Source organism: Notothenia rossii (assembly GCF_949606895.1).
Source record: "Notothenia rossii genome assembly, chromosome: 4".
NCBI classification, from domain to species: Eukaryota; Metazoa; Chordata; class Actinopteri; order Perciformes; family Nototheniidae; genus Notothenia; species Notothenia rossii.
Window position 1 is genome coordinate 43,047,324 of NC_136902.1, and position 21,454 is coordinate 43,068,777.

A 21,454-nucleotide genomic window follows, 5' to 3' on the forward strand; every position below is an offset into this window, starting at 1 on the left:
TCTAGGTTATGCTTTTTTAGGAGCGGTTTAATTGTTGCAGTTTTCAGGGCCTGTGGAAATACACCAGAGTGAAGAGACTTGTTTACTATGTGTAGTATATCTGAGGCCAAGCAATGACAAACAGTTTTGAAATATCCTGTCGGGATGATGTCGAGGCTACAGGAGGAGGATTTCAGATGTTGGATAATGTCTTCCAGGTCTTTAGCATTTATCAGACGGAATTGTCACATGGTGTCTGAATTGGGTTTAGGTGAACACAGGGACAGTACATTTGCTGTACCTGATGCAGAGGCACTGACTGCCTGTCTAATTTGCATGATTTTGTCAGTTTTTGCTGTTCTCACAGTCATGGCTTTTCTCCATGGAGATATTTTCTTGCTAGATACTTCCTTTATTTTAATGGGAGCGGTGGTATCCATGACATTTGTTATTTTAGAATTAAAATGATCAACTAGCTCATTTACTGAGAAGTTAGCATGGGCAAGTGAGGGAGTAAAAATCTGGGCAAACATTTCTTGTGTATTTTCAGTTAAGTGACGTCTAGTGCAGTGGTTCTCAAATGGGGGTACGCGGACCCCTAGGGGTACGTTGGGGTACTGCAGGGGGTACGTGAGATTTATTTTCATCCTCCTTGACCTCAGCGCTGCCTTCGACACCATCAATCACTCCATCCTCCTCACCCGTCTTGAAACCACCTTCAACATCACCGGCACTGCCCTCTCTTGGTTCACTTCATACCTCTCTGACAGAAACCAGTTCATCTACATCAATAACTGCAAATCCCCCACTGCTCCTCTCCCCCAAGGTGTCCCTCAAGGCTCAGTTCTCGGCCCCCTCCTCTTCATCCTCTACCTGCTTCGCCTTGGTCACATAATCCGCCGTCATGGACCTCAATTCCACTGCTTTGCCGACGACATCCAGCTTCTCATCTCCACCAAGTCCATCTCCACTGCTACCCACTCCATCCTGACAAACTGCATCACTAAAATAAAATCCTGGCTCCAACTTGACTTCCTGAAACTCAACTGCGATAAATCTGAAATAATAATCATTCGACAAAAAAGCTCACCACACCTATCCATAACTTCACCCTCAACATAGACGGCTTCCCAGTTCAAACCTCCCCTCACATCCGGAACCTAGACATCATATTTGACCAAACCCTCTCCTACAACAGATACATCAAATAGATCACAAAGACAGCCTTCTTCCACCTCAAAAACATCGCCCGTCTACGTCCATCCCTCTCCCACTGCTGCCGAAACCCTCATCCACGCCTTCATCACCTCCCGTCTGGACTATTGCAACAGCCTCCTCTATGGTTCACCTGCAAAAATCCTCAACAAACTTCAATATATCCAGAACTCCGCCGCCCGTCTACTCACCCACACCCGAATCCGTGAACACATTACACCCGTCCTCATCAAGCTCCATTGGCTCCCCATCCCCCAGAGAATTCGGTACAAGATCCTCCTGATGACATACAAAGCCCTCCACAACACATGGCCCCATCCTACCTGACTGACCTCCTCCACAGACACACTACCACTTGCTCCCTCCGTTCTGCCACTGCCAACCTCCTGTCCCTCCCCACCCGGACCAACCTCAAGTCTTGGGGCGACAGAGCCTGCTCCGTTGCTGCACCCAGCCTCTGGAACTCACTACCCCAATCCATCAGAGATTCTTCCTCCCTCACAGCATTCAAAACATCACTCAAAACCCACCTGTTCAACACTGCATTCAACCACTGACCACCCCCTCCCCCCCTATTTTCTGTTTTGTTTATCTCTTTTTGTATTTCTTTGTCTTTTTTTTGTTGTCTTTTCTTAATTCTGTCAAAGCGTCTTTGAGTTTCATGAAAAGCGCTATAAAAGTCCCATGTGTATATATATATATGTGTATATATATATATATTTTATGTTAATGAAAAACATAATATAAACATAATTAATTCATTTAAACAAACTACTTAGTAGATTAACTACTTTATTCAAAAGTTTACAGTAATTCTGGATAATAAAATGGGAAAAGTAAATGGGGTGCTCTCTTTTCCTCTCCCTCTCCTAACAGCCCATCAGTCTTGTGCAGCTCGCTGAACCTGTAACAAGTGACCCGACAGTAGGCCTATAGAATAAACATATTTACAACTAGTTAAGCTAGTTCCAGAGTAGATAAACTAGATAAGTGTGTTAGGTCTAACTCTTGTGTATTTTGCTCCGCTCAACGGTCCGTCACAGCGGGGGAGCTGTGATCATGCAGAGCTGCGTGTTCTCCGTCAGCAGCAGCTGATCTGATCTCTGATCTCTCTCTCGCGTCCGGTTATACTTCACTCGCGTTTATGTCCAAATCTATCAGATCTAGCTAGTTATAGTTAATGATATGACTGCCTGCTTATCAAATTACCTAAACAATAAGAGTTGCTTAGCAACGGCGTGTGGCCGCAAAGTATAGCTCAGCATTATGCATAGGCCTATGTTTATATGAGGGGTCAAAATCCCATGCTCATAAAATGGTCATATATTTTTTTCTCTTCATTTCCCACGCCCCAAAAATAAATAAATAAATATACCAATTTTAGGAAAAGTAACTAAGTTTGAGCAGTGTGGGTTTTGTGTTAATAAAGTTACACATATTTCAAAACCCAAAGTGTAATAACTGCAGTTGCCTCATGTCAGAATGACAAATGTCCTCAGTGAAGCACAAGCCCATATTTCTCACTAAATTGTAAGTACAACTTATTAAAAAGATCAGTTCAATGCAACTAATGTCGTCTTAGTGTTATTGCATGATGTTGAAATTGGTTTGCAATGAATTTACTGATGGATTGTAAACATTTGAAATGTAGCATTTAAGTGTTCCTCAGTTACAAGGTTGTTGTTTTAATAAATCAGACACTGATGGTGCAGCGCTGTACTGTACCTCTTTATATAGGCATTTTGTCCCTAACAAATAGTCTTTGCGCTGCTCAGGGGGTACTTGGCTGCATTTTTTTTCAAAGGGAGGACATTATTGAAAAAAGGGGGGGGGGTGAGCAGAGTGAGAGGAGACGGTGATCACTGAGGCTATCATCCTGCCCTTACAAGCTCCATAAATGTATTCATCATCTAAATATGGTGATAAGAATTCCACATTCTAAAAGCCAAGACATTTTTTGTTCCATATCAAACAGAAAAAACAACAAATGACCGAAATGATGGACATCTTGGAATGAGCAGGAGCGACATGCAGCTGATTTTGTTCGTGGGCTCACATCCTCTGGTGGGAATACAGTCTGCTTCTTTGTTGCTAGTCTTGGAGGTGTATGGCCAGGGGTGCACATAACTTTCTCAGTGAGGTACTCAGATGAGTACCTGGAGTCAGTGTTTGGTACTACAACTTCTGGCTCCACTCAAAATTATTGGATGAAGCCCTCTGTATTGCGAACGTCAACGGGCGGGGGGGGGGGGGGGGTAGTGGAGTACTTCGTGACCACAGTGCGTGAACGTTGTGATCAGCTGTTTTAGCGCAGTTCTCCAGTGAAGGGGGGGAGTCTCCTTCCGCAACCGATTGGCGTAGTTTTGGCACAATTCCGTTGTACAGACCGACGTTAACAGTAGCCCTGTCTGTGCACACGGAGACCGACTCTGTCGACAAGTGATATAACCGCCTTCTGGAAAAGCTTCACAAGTACGTCGGTACGCAAATGCGCTTTGTGACACAAGTGACGGTACGCATTTCAGATTGTTGCCGCGCATGCGTACCTGCGTACCAGTTATGTGCACCCCTGCTTAGGGCGCTTTTCCACATATTTTACCGTGATTTAATTATAATACACATTTCAAAATTATGCCGAAGTAACAACACACTGATACCGGTCTGCAGACAGACGGGCAGGCAAAGATCCTTTTAAAATGCGTGTTTTTCTGAATGGAGATTGGATCGATCAGGCTAAGCTAACGTTGTATATGCTCCGTCCACACTCACAACAACGGCCTACAGACATAAATAAACCAGTGACTGTATTCCCCATGACACAGACAGTCTGTGGTTTGTACTTGTTTAATTTTTGTCTAGTTTCTGAACAGATATGAAGCGCTGTGAGCTCTGAGTGCTAACAGTTAACGGCTGATGTTTTGGTTTTGTGGTTCGCATTACGGATGACGTCACAGCAGTTTTATGCAGCTTCGCTCTGCCCCCCAACAACCGATCGCCCCGCCTACACTGCGTTACTATAGAAACTACCCCAGTTACTAAACTATAATTGAAACGCAGCATAAAGTGAGCCTGGCCTACCAAGGCCTAACTATACCGTACTAAGCCGTGCTAGGTCCTGCAGTGGAAAAGCACCATAAGTTAGCATACTTGGCTCTGTGTTTGGTGTCGGAGTGCCCTCTGCAGCACAAACTGTATTGGCTTTCCCTTCCCTCATTACATTGCCTCTGCCTCATCTTTTCTCAACTATGACATTATGATACTATTCAATCATTTCTTATGACCAAATCACAAACGGCTGATATTATATTTGGTACTTCTAAAAAGGGGCAAATCAATCAATCTATCAATCAATCTTTATTTATATAGCCCAATATCACAAATGTTACATTTGTCTCAGTGGACTTCACAGTTTGTACAGAATATCAGTATGACAATACGACACCCTCTGTCCTTAGACCCTCACATCTTACAAGGAAAAACTTCCGGAGAAAACCCACAGTTTAAAGGGGAAAATGGGAGAAACCTCAGGGAGAGCAACAGAGGAGGGATCCCTCTCCCAGGACGGACAGACGTGCAATAGATGCCGTGTGTAAATTGAAAAGATAATACATTTGCAACATAGGTAGTCCAAATGTTTGGAAATGCATGTGTGTATAATAGGAAGATGAATCCACGAGGATATCCATCCAGGACTTATGATCCAGGACCATAGCCACGACTCAAGATCCAGGACTCGCGATCCATGACACAGGACCGCAGGATCATCCATGACTCCGGATCCCGGCGTATATAGACACCAAAAAGAAAGACATTTGGGGAAGCTGGGTTAATCGGAACATGAGAGTACACAGGTATAGACAGAGAGAAGGAAGAAGTAAGATGTCCCCCGACAAACTAAGCCTATATCAGCAAAACTAGGGGCTGAATCTAATCAGGCCTAACTATAAGCTTTATCAAAAAGGAAGGTCTTAAGCGCACTCTTAAAAACGGATAGGGTGTCTGCCGCCCGAACACAAACTGGAAGCTGATTCCACAAAAGTGGAGCTTGATAAGAAAAGGCTCTGGCTCCCATTGTACTTTTAGAGACTCTATGAACAACCAACAACCCTGAATTCTTGGAACAAGGCCCTAGTAGGACAGTAGGGTATAATGAGTTCTTTAAGGTAAGATGGTGCCTGCCCATTAAGGGCTTTGTAGGCGAGAAGAAGAATTTTAAATTCTATCCTGTGTTCTATAGGGAGCCAGTGTAAGGCAGCCAGAACAGGAGTAATGTGGTCCCTTTTCCTAACTCTGGTTAGTATACGTGCTGCAGCATTTTGAATCAGCTGAAGCGACTTGACTGACTTCTTGGTACACCCTGATAATAAGGAGTTACAATAATCCAGCCTTGAAGTAACAAATGCATGGACTACACTGCGAAAACGCCCTGTCAAATTTAAGGCCAAACGTTCTAGATATAAGCATGCTTGCACTTAAAACAAGCACATTTGGCTGCCAGTGCAGTAAGCACATTTCACTTGATAAGATGTCTTAAAACAAGTCAGGCTGTCATTATAGCACATCAAATCTTGAAATAAGATTAAAAAGACTAATTTCAAGCAATCTAGTTAAGCCTATTTAATGCAAAAGAAGCCTATTATCACTCAAAACTAGGGTACTTTTTAGCATCAAATTACTTAAAATGAGATTTATGAATTTAGGGAGGCGTGTGGCGCAGTGGATAGCGCGTTGGTGTTAGGATAAGGGGGTCACAGGTTCAAAACCCACTGCAGTCAGCATGTCGTGGTGTCCCTGAGACACTTCACCCCAAATTGCTCCTTTGGGGATTGCCCACAGTATTGAGTATGGAAGTCGCTTTGGATAAAAGCAATAACATGTAATGAAATTCTTGTTTTTAGGGAGCTAAATTAGAAAACATGCTCTTAAAATAAGTAAACATGACAATTCTTTCAAAAAACACGTTTTTATTAAGTCAGTCCATAACAAACAGGATAATTTTTCAAATGAACAAAGCTCTTCAACATACATCCTCATAGAACTGACAAACATTGGACACAGAATTCAAGTTCTCTACTTTTTTGTGAATTCTGCCCATTCAGCTATTGCTTTTTTGTTATGAATGGGTAAGGTCACGCTCGTGAATACTGTCCTTCAGTACCTCAGTCTGGATGACGGATAGGAGAGTAGCAACACATTTGGGGTAGGTGAGGTGGAAGGTGTAAAAACACCCCATCAGGATGAGCGGAGCCTCGTGCATCATTTCCCTAGGTAGGGTCATCAGTGGGATTTTGCCAACAGCCAGGAGTAGGTTAGTAGAGTCTACCAAGATGACTGGACTGGTGATGGGCCGTTTTTGGAGAAACGTATTGGGGTCCTCAGATGGCTGAGACCAACAAAGTAGAGACAAAAAGTAGAAAAAAAATTAAACATCAGGGCATATCAAGTTTTATTTCAGTTTAACTGATACTGAGTCAGACTCACCTCAAGAACATGGAACAGCGCCTCACTTGCTGACCCAAGCTTTTTGGGTGGGGCACTTGGGGAAGGAAACATTGAGGGAAGTGCCTTCATGAAAGCAATCGCTTGTCCAGCTGAAAAACCCTTTTTTTCAAAATTGGCCTGAATGTTGCGCTAAGACAGAGAGCGTGGGATCACCAAAATCCAACGGTTCTCCTAGGGATATTGAATGTGCACAGCAAAATGAAAGAGTGAAATAAAAACGATTGCAGTTATTGTATCAGCAAACTGAAAGTTTGGCTTGATAGTGGGGGGGCAGCGGTCGGGGTGAATTTATAATATCCCTGACACTTTCACTGCAGGGGACATAAAAAGCACTTGTCAGTTACACAAGGGAAAGCAAAACAATAAGGGTCACCTGTATACATGACATAAGGTAGTAGTGTTTAAACCCTCTCGTGACCACTACTACCTTATAACTACCATTTTGCCATAATTCAGTCATCAAAAAGGAGATCCTGTCCTATCAAAATAATGAAAATAAGCTAATACAATCACATCCCATGCGGCCATTAAATGGTCACCCCCAACCTATCAGTGTTATCTATACATTATGCTTACATTTATCCAGACCCATTGGTGGCTTCAACGACTTGTTCCACCCTCCAAAGAACAGCGCATTTTCGCAAAAGCTTTCCCATCTGGCTTTGATCTGGTCATTGAAGTTCTTGTTGCCTTCCTCTAGAATTCGGCCCATCTCGTCCAAAACCTGAGTGTAAAAATCAATAGAACTTCGATACAGAGAAAACAGCAAAGAATTTCAGACTCCCATTCTGCTTAACATTTACACTAGCAATGTTCATCAGAAACATGTAAACAATAAAATCAATAAAATCTACAAAATTCAGTCAGTTAGTGTAATATGGCCTGTCTTTTCATAATCTGTTAAGATTTTAAAAGTTGTGCAGTGTATCCAAGGCTTTAGGACAAACAATTGAGCACGAGCATGACTATCACTAGGCATAGATGTAATGTCCCATGCCTCTATACTCTTGGAATTCTCATAATAGCTCAAAATCTGAGCAGCCATTGATCAACAACAGTTGCGAACCCCTACTGCAGTGTTAGTAATTTTGCACATTTGAGCAAGTCAATTCCTATTGTACCTTTCTCTAGAATGGATGATGAAGATATTACGCAAGAATAATACAAAATAATAAAATCCTCTTTTTAAATGGGGTTACTATCCCTTAAACTTTGTGTTCAATTACATTGACAAGCTGATTGACAACAATTATCAAGGGATGGTAAGAGTTAAGTCACTCACATGCTTGTGCTCTCTGAAGCAGGGATATGCTTCAATGACCGTCTCGGTCCTATCCTCTTCTTTGAGTGAACATGAGTCTATAAAGGCTCTCCTTGACTCAAACTCAAGATCCAAGAGATGACCCACGTCCTGTTGGTTCGGTCTAGTTTTCTTCCACAACTCCTGAAGGGTTTTGTAGTGTCTGGCTTGCATTTTTCTGGAGTCATGGCATTGCACTGAATCAACTTCAAAAGAGATGAGTCACACCAAAGCAAAGATTAGATATGTGCAGAGACCACCGTTTGTACTCGTATTTGTATCTGTATTTGTTCAGACAGCAAAATTATTTGTATGGGGATAAAAAAAAGAAAATAATTTAAAAAATCTGTACAGAAGCACACTACAGCAAAACACAGAACATTTTAAAGTTTGAACAATGTCGATAGCTTAAACGGTGTGAAAGGAGTAAGAGGACAAAATGTAGGCGGAAGACGTGGAATAATAAGGGGTAAGAGGGTAAAGTGTGCTGCTGAAGCACACAATTACAGTTGGGTTTAATAAACATTAGTACATAACTTCCCAATTTACCTGTGCCGTCATCACTATCGAGGTCTGTGGGCGTGTTCTCTGAGAGATCAGTGATCTCAGTTGATGCGCTCGTATCAGCATCATAGTCAGTGTATTGTACTGTTGCTTTGAAGAGTAGTCTACGTTTCTTGAAGGAAAGAGTTGGGCTGGGCTCAGCATTGATCGGCTCATCACATTCTGGGTTGATTTGACATTCTGCAGTCGCTTGAGCAGTTGACGGAAGACTGTTTCCTGTGGCATAAAATGGACATGACGACTCATTAAGAGATATGAGAGAGATTATGATACATCACATAAAATACTTAAGAGTAGATACAATACCAGCCCAGTACAAATAAACACCCACCATGCAACAGATCGGGGTAAAAAAATTGGCTTTGCCAATAAATAAATGTGAATTACTGGACAGTTGGTCAGTAAACACATTTTCAAAGTGCAATGAAAGGCCATGTGTGAATACTGATATTGACTGGCTGAGACAATCTCTACCATAAAAATCTTGATGTGAGGATATGAACAAATCAATCAACAAAGTAGCCTAACAATGAAAAGGTCAGTCACTAGCTGTTCTGTAGCACAGCTTGTAGGGTTCATCAGGACAACAAACACTCTCGCAATATAAGTCAGATAGTGATCATCAGTTATGTAATCACTAATGGAAATGTGGTGACACATTACTGGTATTAAGCCAACAAACAGGTATGAGGAAAACAATGATTAAAGTGAGAGGGTCGGCTATTCATTGAGATGTAGGACATATACAGATGTAGCACTTCATTTCAGACTCCAGCTTACAGCTTCCTGCCTACAACCTGCCTAAAACCAGTATAGAGGAATGTTAAGCCCTCCCACTATTTTCCAAGAGGGCGTTGCCAGATTTTCAATTTCAGGTTTTAACCAGGAGATGGCGCTTCATTCACAAATACAGAAATGATGTTGCCTTTCGTAGTTGACAGAAACTGCTTTGAAGAGCATTTGAAAATATAGTCTTTATATATTAAATATTCATAATATTAATGTAAATGTTTACATTACATTAAACCATGCATTTTGTAATGTCAGCATTTCATTTAGAAGAAAAGTAGTGATATTTGATATTTATATTCTATTCCAACAAATTAAACAATTTTCCCACTGTAGGCCGATGCATGAAATTCTTACATTTTTGCCAGTTATATTATGGAGCCGCTGTAAAATAGGATTTGATCATTAAGTTATTGAAACTTTTGTCTTTAAGTTACTTTCACTTAACAGATCAATTTATGCAATTTCTACTTAATTTCATAAGTTGTTATTATTTCAACTCAGCTCTGTAAGCCAGTTCAATGACCTCTACATTCTATGAAGTCAATTTGACTGAACAGTGAGTTGTGATGTGTAATAATGTTCTGAAACTTTCCATGGCCTCTTAACATGGCAGTAGTGTTGATATATTCCTGCCCGGTGAAAATAGTCCCGGTCTCATAGTTGTTTTCATTAATTGAATGCATTTAACAGGGACATGAGTTTTTTTTTTTTTTTACGATATACAGCAAGTGAACCACAGAGTTTGATTCGCCATTATCAAAAGAAGAACTTCCACCGGACAGATTGATGACTACGAAAAGCTAAGCGGCGGATGAATACGTTTTTGTGAAGCGATATGACAGTGATTTCGGCTGATGAACCACTGACGAACAGGCAAAGTCAGGTGAGTGGTTGCGTAATGGTTTCAGGTAAAATGAAAAGTAGCTAAATGGAGTTAAATCCACACCTAACTGGTGTTTGAATGTTTATAAAAGAGATTTAATTTCAGGGCAGTGTTATGAAAATGTCGGTTAACCAAACTAATTTTACAGGATTATGATTATCTAAACTTTTATTAAATAAATAAGTTTCAAGTATTCTTACTCTTATGTATGACGCTTATGAATTTTTAAAAGGTTTAAATGGTAACTGCCTATATTTGTAGCTTAATTTAGAGAGGTTTTATTTGTTCGTTCCAGTAATTAGCCGTGTCCCGGCTCTGTTCGGCTAATTATTTAAGCTAAATTAACGTGTTTTGGTGAGGTTGTGTGTGTTCCTGCCAGTAATTAGCCGTGTCCCGGCTCTCTGTTCGGCTAAGAATTGTAGCTTGTTAGCCCCCGCCATGGCTTTGAAATGGATGTCATTTGTGGATAAGTATAGGGGACTTGAAGATTGTTTTTTGTTAAGGCCGAGCAAGTGTTCAAGTGATTCTATCCTTGCAACGTTTTTCTGGTTCAGCTCACGCTAAACCTGCCCAGATACAGAGGGGGTGCCTCGCGCCATTGAACGAGTAAAATGCTAACTGTGTTCAGAAATAGCATTTATATTGTGTACAAATTATATATTCCACTCTTGAAATGGAGACACATTTGTATTTCTGCTTTTTAGAAAATATTTTATAGAAAAGAAAGGAATATATTTAGTTTATTTTATTGAACTATGGTGCCCATAAACTACATGTCCCACAATGCATTTCGTTCTGTGACTTGCGCACTGAAGTGTCTTAATATCAGCCGTTTCTAGCAGCGGGAACAGTCGGTGCTCAAGGCACTTAAAAATGTTGATCTTTGATTGATGAGATTATTGTTATTTAATCTAATAAATTAATGGGATGTATGTAATTATAAAACAGGGAAAGGTTACTGTTCACCCACAATAATAAATAAGATGTGCAATGGTTGTAATTGTTAGATATTTATATTATAATAAAATCAATAATATTTATACATGAACAATATTTTTTCCTAAACTTCTGCTTTCAGAGGTAGTCAAGTTATTACTAAAAAAACAATAATACTCCACTGAATAGTCTATGGAAAATAACTGCAAGCAAATAATCAACAATTACAACCATTGTACAATTTCTTTTAAGTTTGGTTAAAACAAATAATAGTTTTTTCATTGATATATTTGGCATGCACGTAGACACAAAAATGCTTTATGTGGATGCACACTAACCTTTCCCTGTTATTATTACATGCATCCCATGAATTTATTAGATTGAATATGCCTCATCAATCAAAGATTAACATTTCAAGTTGTTTATTTATTTAAATTAAGTACTGTTTTAGTCTTTATCATATGAATTCAGGGATAATATTGTAATTGTGAAAGCGAAGGCTTGTAGTTTATGGGCAACGTGACTGTTGTAATTGTGTGCATCTTATTCTTTGTCATGTTCTCAGTTCTTATTACTTTATTAAGGCCTGCTTCATAATGTACCTAAATGTGTGTTCTCTATTACAGACAGATTTTCAAAGATTTCCGTTTTGCTGCAACTGGATGAAATGGACTTGTAAATTGTGCAGGTTTTCCAGTTACAATGAGAAGGCAACATGCACAGTTGTAGACTGTTGGTAGAATATTTTCTATATGTCTGTGTCTCCTCAGATTCAGGCAGAGTTCCAGAGAATTCTCACTACGGACCTGCTTTCATCGTTTCTGGATGGACTTGATGACCTGGCATTGCTGGAGGTCTACAAAGGTGCATCCAGGACTGGAAAGAAGCCGGCACTAAAAGGCCTTTTGGACTGCCTTGAGAAAGATGTAAGTGGAGATGCTGATGACCAAAATGTAGCCACCATTTGTTTGCTACAAATATTTATATCCCACTGCATTTGTTGTCCTGCAGGACACAAATGAGAGGAGGAGGACTGCTGCTCTCTTGGGATTATCACACTACATGTCTGGCGAAAATCAGGAAAATGTCATCAGGATGTGTGATGTAAGATCATAACTGTCTTGAATTACTTTATGTAATTGTACATTTTAACATAAATCAACCCAAATCACCCTGTGCCCAAAGTTTCCTTCAAAAGTAATGTTTACAATTACCTTAATGTAACTAAAATAATTGCAATAAAGAATGATACATTTAATATAAACAAAAACAGCAAGAAAACGTAACTATTAAATAATATAAATAAATATAAAGCTCAAACTGTGAAAAGAGAGGCAGTTGAAATGATGTTCCATCACATTGCACTTTTACACTGTGAACTGTAGATTTTAGCTTCTATGTTTATAGCAGAAGCCTCTTAATTAGCTTTGTAGAGAAAAAGTACTTGTAGTACACTGAGCTCACTTTTATTTCTCCTTTTTTAAGGCTCATGGAGACACTCGAGGAAGCCATGAAGGTGATGCAAGTTGGTCTACTCATAGGCTACGAAGGTGAATGGGATGCCTTTCCTCAGCAGATCTTCAATGTGGCAGTTGTGGTCGAGGAGACAATTGTGCTCCACAACCTGAAAGATGTGGCTTTGCAATGCTTCTTGGACTAATATATTGCTTCAATCTTCAGTATACTCTGGAAATGAAACATTCATTTAAGTTTATCCAGAGGGTTGTTCTGAAGATACAGCCAGACCAAGCCTCTGCCAAAATACATGGACTAAAAAACAAACTACCGTAATTTTCGGACTATAAGGCGCACCTGAATATAAGCCGCAGCAGCTAAATTGAATGATGTGTACATATATAAGCCGCACTGGACTATAAGCCGCAGGTGTTTTAATGTTTAATTATCATATGTAAGGGGTTTTGCACAGAGGGGATTGTCGGGAAAGAGATGGCTGTTTGAGGAAGCTCCCATTTATTAACATTTCAACAAACAAGTTGCATATTTGCATAATGTATTAAAGTGTTAACATTTAGTGCAATAGTAGCTACAGAACATGTACAGTGCTGTGTAAACTGTACTGTATCACATAGCGTTTCAGACACACAAACTTTTCAACTTTCAAACTTAAACGGTGCGCTCCCAGCGCACATACCGGCAGTGATCTACAGCAGTGGTTTTCAACCAGTGGTACGGGGACAAACTGTATTGCTCTCGTAATGTCTGTCTTGCTCTCGTTCTGTCTCTCGTACCACTCTCGGTTCCACTTTTACTTTTGCGCGCTACCTGTCTCACTCTTTTCCGGCCTCCAGCTTTTCCTGCTGGAGCCCGCCGCTTAAAGGTGGGGGGCGCGGATCGGCCATAGAGCCCATAGAGTTAAAGGTGGTGGACTGTAACCTGTAAAATCCATAGATTTAGGAGGTCCCCTAATGGCCGTTAGCTGTAAAAATCCATAGATTAGCCGCACCGTTATATAAGCCGCAGCGTCGAAAAATGGGAAAAAAGGCGCGGCTTATAGTTACGGTAGGTAGGAGGTAGATCATCAAAGAGTGTAGAAAGTGAGCTCAATTTGGTGTTGTTCATTTGTATGTTCAAGTATGTTGTGTCTCTACAGTGACATGTTTTTAAAAAAATAAAATGTTTTAGGTTAGTGAGAATTCCATTTATGTTGGAAGTGTCACGAAGAAACTTGCATTTTAATAGGACATGTTCATTTCAGTATTTACACAGGGTATATGCAGGAATCCTGAAGTCAAATTTAATACCTTTTAAGACCTTTTTTAAGACCCTTTCAATACATTTTAAGACCTCATCGCAACTTTGAGTTCTAACCGGTTACATTGGCAACACACTTTACTATATTAATTGTAAGATAGCAAAACTAAACAGAGTGCAGACAGACTACTGAAGCCTCCTCTCCACATGAACTTCAACCTCTCTGTGAAGGTCAGGTTTAATGCAGTATGCTGCTTTTCTGCTTCTGTAGACTATGTGGTCTTTCATTCCAGTAAAACTCCTCAGAAACCATTAGAAACCAGTATTTGACCAATAAACAAAACAATTAGGAAAATATGTTAAACTTTGGTGAGCTTCAGCGGGGTAATGCCATATAGGAGCTCCCTCACAAATACCCAGGGGTTAAATTGGGCTGGGGCTGTCCGGGGCTAAGCTCTGGCACATAGGACGATGCTCTGACGTCATCACCCTCACACATTTGTCATATGTTTACAAAAAAGGATATATATGTTAAGACTTTTCTCATTCTTAATATAGACTATATTAGGGTCTATATGTGTTGACTTTACTTTAAAATAGCAGATCTCTGTGACCGGATATAGTTTGGCTTAGACCCCGGCCCCACAAGGACGCATACGGTAAAACTCATACGCAAGCGCAAAAAAGGCTTCCGTTCACACGCATTCGATTCATTAACGTGTCCGTTCACACTAGACCGCTGGAAATGCTGGAAACAATGTAGTACATATGTCAGGCCTGTAAGTGGCGCTGCTGCCGCCCGAAATATACCAAAAGCAGCGAAGAAGACCCAGGAGCATGGTTGCCATGGTTGCCCTTCTGTTTATTCTCCGCGGTGGATGGCGTGTTCTCCTGCTGTATCTCTCAGGTAGTCCACCAGCAGATGAAAAACACCCACCTCTCCGCCTCTTCCAAGGAACGAGGGGACCGTGCGGGAGTTTCCGTAAAAAAAATGTTCCGCCGTTCAACATGTCCGTTAAAGTTTAAATCTTCCGTACAAAATTAGAAAAGTGCGAGTCCCAGAGTTCTTCAAAATAGTTTGAAGAACTCTGGGACTCTTCTGAAGTCCAAACTCTGATGGGACAGCAGGAACCTGGAAGTCTTCTTTGTTATTTATTGAGCTTTAAAACAAATTGATAACGACTCTGTTCTCTGTATAATAATAATATAAGAATATTTAATAAACGGTGACTGCCTCTCTTTTCCTCCCCCTCTTCTGACTGCCCAGCAGCAGCAGGAGAGGTGGGGAGAGGGAGGCGGGCTATTTCATCGTTATCAGAAAATGATCATATAGGGCACACACGGAGCCGTTGGACCCCCAGAGCGTTGCGTATGCCGGTCTACCCACCTTGGGACCCGTTACCGTAGTCGTTTAGTTCCCCCCCCACACAGAGCGGAGCAAGGCAACAAAACTTAAAATAATAAGCAGCATTTTACGGCGCGCTATGCATGGGGCCGCGTTGTGGGGTTTCCCGACATGTCATTTCAGTAAATTAAAGGGTGTTTCATGTTGTCGTTGCTGTGAACCTTCTTAATACCTTTGAAAATGCCGTTTAATACTTTTTAATAGCCTTAATTTTCGCTAAATTGATTTTTCAACTTTTAATACTTTTTAAGACCCCGCGGACACCCTGTTACTAGTGTCTTGAAAGAGTCCTCTCCTGCTGATGTTCAGAAAGCTCTCTATTTGTTTCGTATTATTTGTGCTGCACCCTCTGTCCTATTTGTAAAATTAATAACATAAATGTGATGTTATAATTTGTATGCATGTATTTCTGTTGTATACTGTATGCTTATACTTGAAAAATAAAAATATTTCAGCATCTGAAGTAACTTCAAGCCTTATAGGTGATCACAGCTAACTGCCTGCCGTCAGATTTCATTTAAAAAACAGGTCTGATTTTAAAATGGTATCTTCAGTAGACTAGACTACTGCAATGGTGTCTTCACAGGCCTCACTGCTTTCACACCGTCTACAGTTTGATTTGCATAGAGGGAGCTCTGTGGCTGAATAGCCAGCGATTAGGTGTGGCCCATTTATCATAGGTGATCAGAGCTACGTGTGATTCACATGGGGGGATTGGCACATAAGGCACATACGCACACACACACACCTGTAACTGCCTGCCGTCTGATTTTAAGACTTTCTGCACTCATAAAGAATGATAAGAATAATGCGTATTGAACTGGTTTCATTAATTAGTGAGTTTATTTAACACTAGAACCGCCAATCGGGTCAATTTGTGTGATGTGGTGTGTGTGCAATGTAACTTTTTTCAATAAAATATTAAAGTCTCCCAGTCCGTGACTTTTCCTGAAAGTGTGTTATGTAGCACACTATGTTTTTAAAAATTGCATTCTAATAGCGGGATTTGTTCATGGCCATGTTGCCATTTGAAACCTATGAGAACATGGTCAGAATCACAAACTGGAGCGGGAGCAAAAGGGAAATGCCCCTTCCCCTCAATGTGAGGCAGACACTTGAGTCCAGTGTCTCCCGTCGGTTCCCAGGCCTGACCACGGACCAGTGGCATAAAATTAGCGAAGAAGCATGGTTGTCATGGTTACTCTTCTGTTTATTCTCCGCGGTGGGGGCCGAGCAAGCCCCCAGGAAGTGCGCCGGACTCTGAGTAGAATATTCGTCGTGGCCAAACGGCGGTACTACACTTCCTTTAGGTTGCTGGACCCGGAAACACTTTTTCCCATTGACTTACATGGGGAAAGAATGGTCTGTAAATCGTTGGATAATTTTTTTTAAACTAAATAAACCACCCAGTATGAACACTTGTATAGCCCTAATAAAAAACATTCGTTCCTCAAGTTGTAAAAATGTGCTAATAACGTTATTCTGAGAGTTATATCCCTCTGCATTATGAAAGCGCATCTAACCCACGGGACCGCGCCACCCGGCACATTCATGTTACATGTTCAGCAGGTTCAGCACTACATGCGTTTATCTTTACCCATGGATGCACAATAACAACGGACCCATATCGTTTCACTGCCATCCCACGGAGCTGTAATAATGGATATATTGCACATGTTTGCTGTAATTCCTCATTTGTAAAATATTATACTACATGGGCTGTATGATTAAATCTTGTACCGTAAATGTTGTATTAAATAAAGTTAATAGCCGGGACTTTAACGCGTTAATTAAGATTAATTAATTACACAAAAATTAACGCGTTAAAACAATTAACGCATTTTAATCGCACTTATTTTTGCACCGCGGAACGTTTCTCACTGGATGAGTTTCAGGGGTACCGATTATACTGGAGCAACAACTAACGTTAATGACTTCAAACAACAACAAACCACAGTGAACAATAGTCAAACATGAACGAAGAAGCTGATGAGACCGCTTTGGTTGGCCCCGTGGATGGGACATTTTGTTTTAAAAAACGGACGGATGGAAGCATCGATAAGAGCAAGGTTGTTTGCAAATTATGCAAAAAGGAATTTGCATATCACCGCAGCACATCAAGCCTCAAGTATCACCTCAATAAAAAATCTATAGCAGCTAGCGTGGAAGCTAGCGTGGACGTTAGCCCGACTCGGAGTACAAGGACCCACACCCAATTCGCGTTGATCAAACAGTGGCCTATGCAACAGAGAGATTTTATTTTTCATCAGGATATTGGAAGAATAGGAGGGATTGAGGTCACTCACTGGCACTTTTTTATTTTATTTTAAATGGTACAGTACACTTTATGTTGAACTATTTATTATGTTGTTGGTGCAACTTGCACTTTATGTTGAACTGTTTATTGTTTTGGCCAAGGTTATTGAGAGAGTTGGACTGAAATGTATTAGATTTTTTAAATCAACTGTTGGTAAATCAACAAAGTCTGTTATGGCCTCTGAAGCAACATAGAGATGTTTTCTAATAGTCAGGGTTTCCAGTGTTCTGAATGTACTTGAAAGTATTGTGTTATACTTAAAAAACAAAGTGTTATAGTTTACAGAAGGTCTACCTACCTATATGCTACCTGAATCTCTGAAATGTACTATATTCCTAAATATGCTATTGCTACACTTTATGGCAAACATTGCACTTTTCTGTAGGTCTTGGTTAAGCACCACCTTGAAAAAAATAAACAATGTTTTGTCGCTTAAGCTTATGTATTCAGTCATTATTCAATGGTATACTAAAATCCATGTGAAAAAAATTGCTTCTCACTGTTCTCAGGTCAAATATTTATATGTGATTAAAAATGCGATTAATTGCGATTAATTAATTACAAAGCCTCTAATTAATTAGATTAATTTTTTTAATCGAGTCCCGGCCCTAATTAATATACATATATATACAGTGCAATAATTATTTGCATATTGGTTAAAGTTGCGCATGCGCTATGAGCGCACATACGGGTACTTCTCAGGCATGCCGGGTAATCTGTGACGTTTCGCTCTCTCAAAAGTTGGGCCATTTTATCATCATGCGCCAAGCAACTCTCATAGGAATGAATGAGGCCCCGCCTCCCACGCTGTGTCCAGTTCTTATTATACATCCATGGGGCAGAGGTCAACGTGTATTAAAGTTGAAATCTTCCGGACAAAATTATAAAAAGTGCCGGTCAAAGGTCTTCTTTGTTATTTATTGAGCTTTAAAACAAATGAATAACGACTCTATATAATAATAAAATACACGGAGCCTCTCTTTTTCCTCCCTCTCTTCGGACAGCGTCAGTGTCTGTCTCATGCAGCAGCTGATCCAGTAATGAGTGACCTGGCCGACAGTAAAAATAAACATATTTATAACTAGTTTAGGTAGTTCGAGAGGTAATTAAAATAGCTAATGGCGATGATCTGACTGAAGTTTGTGTTTTACTCCGTTCCCCGCTGCATCACAGCGGGAGGAGCATCAGGTGAGCAGAGCTGCGTGTCTCCGTCCTGTCAGATTAGACTTCAGTCGCGTTTATGTCCATATCGAGAGAAAGATAAATAATCTGAATTCAGTGTGCAGTTTACTTTGACGCGGGGGTGAGCAGCAGAGGTGGGGAGAGGCGGGGCTATTACGTCATCATTATCAGAACATGATCGTATAATTACTGAGTTTAGGCACGTTAATAACGTTTTAATGAAGTTGAATACAGTATATTCATATTTGTCAGTGATTTCATTTCAATTCGGCAAACATAAACATAAATGATCGTGGTGAAGATGATGATTAAATTAGGATTAAAAATCGAGAGCCGGGCTGCATTTCCTCCCGTTCGTTTTTTTAGACTAAACAACATTAAGTTCCGCTGTACATCCAGCGTACTGTACAGTATCTGACTTTATTTCACATGAGCTCCAGTGTGGAACCCCACTGCACCATCAATGATCAATGATCCATTGCAGCTGGCTTCATTATAATTACATTTATTTATCACAGGGGCGGTCTCAAGTTAAGCTGGAGGTTTTCCCTTGAGCGAGGGCAGATCACGTACCAATCACGGCCCTCGCGTTTCAAACTGTCTGAAATTAAGTTCTACATCTGTAATGTGAAAAAGGCAAAGTATGTGTTTTTGTGCCATACCGGCATACAGAATTGATTGTTAAAATTGAGTTTTTTTATAAAAGTTTTATAAATCTGATCTTATCTTTACAAGTTAAGGCTTCGATACTAAAACTTAAGGAAACATTTCTTTATGAAATAATGCATAATGCAGTTTTTGGGCAAGTCAAATATATCTTTCGTCGGTAAATTCATTCACTTTATCCACTTTGGGCATATGGGAAAAGAATGTTAATTTTGACCTTGAACACTAGATATCAAAGATGTGTATATTTAAAGTTTAAAAAAGATAGCTTCAATTAGCTGACAATATTGTTGTGCTTATGAAAAGTAAATGTCAAGAGATGAAAATGACTTTTGACACTGAAAATTAAGAACCTACCCATGGTTGTTTAGTCCTATCCTTATCTTGCAGCACAGGATAGTACTCAATCAACCTTTTGGCCATGGCAGACACCTCTTCACAAGAGGGATACTCTGAGTTTCCCCTGTCCTGCATGTCATTAGCCCTAAGGATCGCAATCATGCTTGTCATGGTGTTTCTGACCAAGCGGCACCTGAGCTCTTTGGACATGGTGCAGTGGTGTGCTCTCCCGTGACCCTGCAGCTCAAAATAATACTTGCGGATTTGCTCCAGCTCTGCATCTGTGTAAACGACATAGTCTGGACTGCTTATTTTCATGATCTTTTTAGGAGTCACATGTTTTGGTGAAGACGTCTGGGCTAGGCTCGTCTGGTTCCCTGCAGGGCTTACGGACACTGCTGAAGTTAAGCTCTCCTGTACAAAAACATCAGCAATTAAAATGTCCTCATGGTGACTGATATTTATCTAAACAAAATCACAAGTCAAAAAGTCTAGACCAAAAGCAACATTTTCAAATTATTATTATTGTCATTAATAATAATGACAAAAGATATAATTATTATAACCTCGCTATTGAAAACATATGTATGTAACATTGTCTTACTGTACTATCTGTAACTATCTCAATGAAACCAGATGGGATAATAATAATAACCACCTCACAATTGAAAAAAAAAACGTATAACATTGTTATCAATGAAACCAGAAAGTCGTGATTTTGGATGCAGTAGGGGACGGTATTAGTTTGAACTACCTTGCTGTAATGTGTGGAATTGTTTTGGTCCTTTCTTTAGTACTTCTGGCTACTATTAGTTTGAACTACCTTGCTGTAATGTGTGGAATTGTTTTGGTCCTTTCTTTAGTACTTCTGGCTACTTAAGAATTTGTGTTGGCACAGTTGGAACTCATTTTAAAGAACTAAACATGCACAACAACACAGTATGCATATTTCTGTGTAAATGCAGTGATTTTGCTAGCCTACTACAGGCTGCATTGCCTTAACACGTAAGGGGGGAAATGTTTATGTAGAAATTATTGCAATTCAGTTGGAGGTGATGACTACAATCAGATGAGCAGCCCTAATCTAAAATAAAATATATACGTAAAAAAAAATGTAAGTGTAATTTATTAGGTAAAGTATCGAAAAATATCTGATGAAACACTCGTACATGCCTCCATATGATTGATGACTGATTTATGTCACCACAGAATCAATTTGATCATTTTAGAAATGCTATTCATGTACATTTCTAGCACCCATTGTGAAATCATGTATTTTAGACGAAGTTTCCATTTATTTATATTTTAAGTCCAATACACCTCATTCATTCATTCACAATACATCTTTACCTCTGGATGCACTGCTTCCCAAATGTACTTTCGTCTGAGGAAGTTCTCTGGCCCCGGTAGGAGGTCCCTCAGGTCTTCTTGTGTTAAAGAGGGTAATAGCTCATTGGTAACACTTGCAGCTGTAATGTTTGAGACCAGATCATTTACCAAAAGCATGTGTCTAACACCATTTGTATTACGTTGCCCTTATAAGTTAAATGTATATCAGTGCTACTGGTAAAGCAAGTAAAGGAATGAGTCTTGGTTGGCAATTTCAGCAACAGACTACAACTATTTGCAAAGAGCCCATATTAGGGAATTATCAGTCTAGAT

At 40.1% G+C, this 21,454-nt stretch overlaps 2 protein-coding genes across 6 annotated transcripts in view; both read right to left on the bottom strand.

Annotated features, from left to right (window-relative positions):
- The window catches only part of clcn6 (chloride channel 6), a 91,210-nt gene that overhangs the window by 30,307 nt on the left and 39,449 nt on the right, over positions 1-21,454 (bottom strand). The gene's annotated exons all lie outside the window — the stretch shown is intronic.
- The window catches only part of LOC307035161 (uncharacterized protein), a 29,184-nt gene continuing 13,868 nt past the window's right edge, over positions 6,139-21,454 (bottom strand). For 2 of the 5 annotated variants that reach the window (XM_079674216.1, XM_079674215.1), the window contains 5 exons: positions 8,546-8,776; positions 7,979-8,202; positions 7,273-7,420; positions 6,676-6,730; positions 6,139-6,577 (listed from right to left, as the gene is read on the bottom strand). In XM_079674216.1, the coding sequence (XP_079530342.1) occupies positions 6,514-6,577; positions 6,676-6,730; positions 7,273-7,420; positions 7,979-8,202; positions 8,546-8,776 (722 nt within the window). In that variant the 3' untranslated portion in view covers positions 6,139-6,513. The other 3 variants (XM_079674217.1, XR_013807033.1, XM_079674218.1) reach the window with 3 other exon arrangements.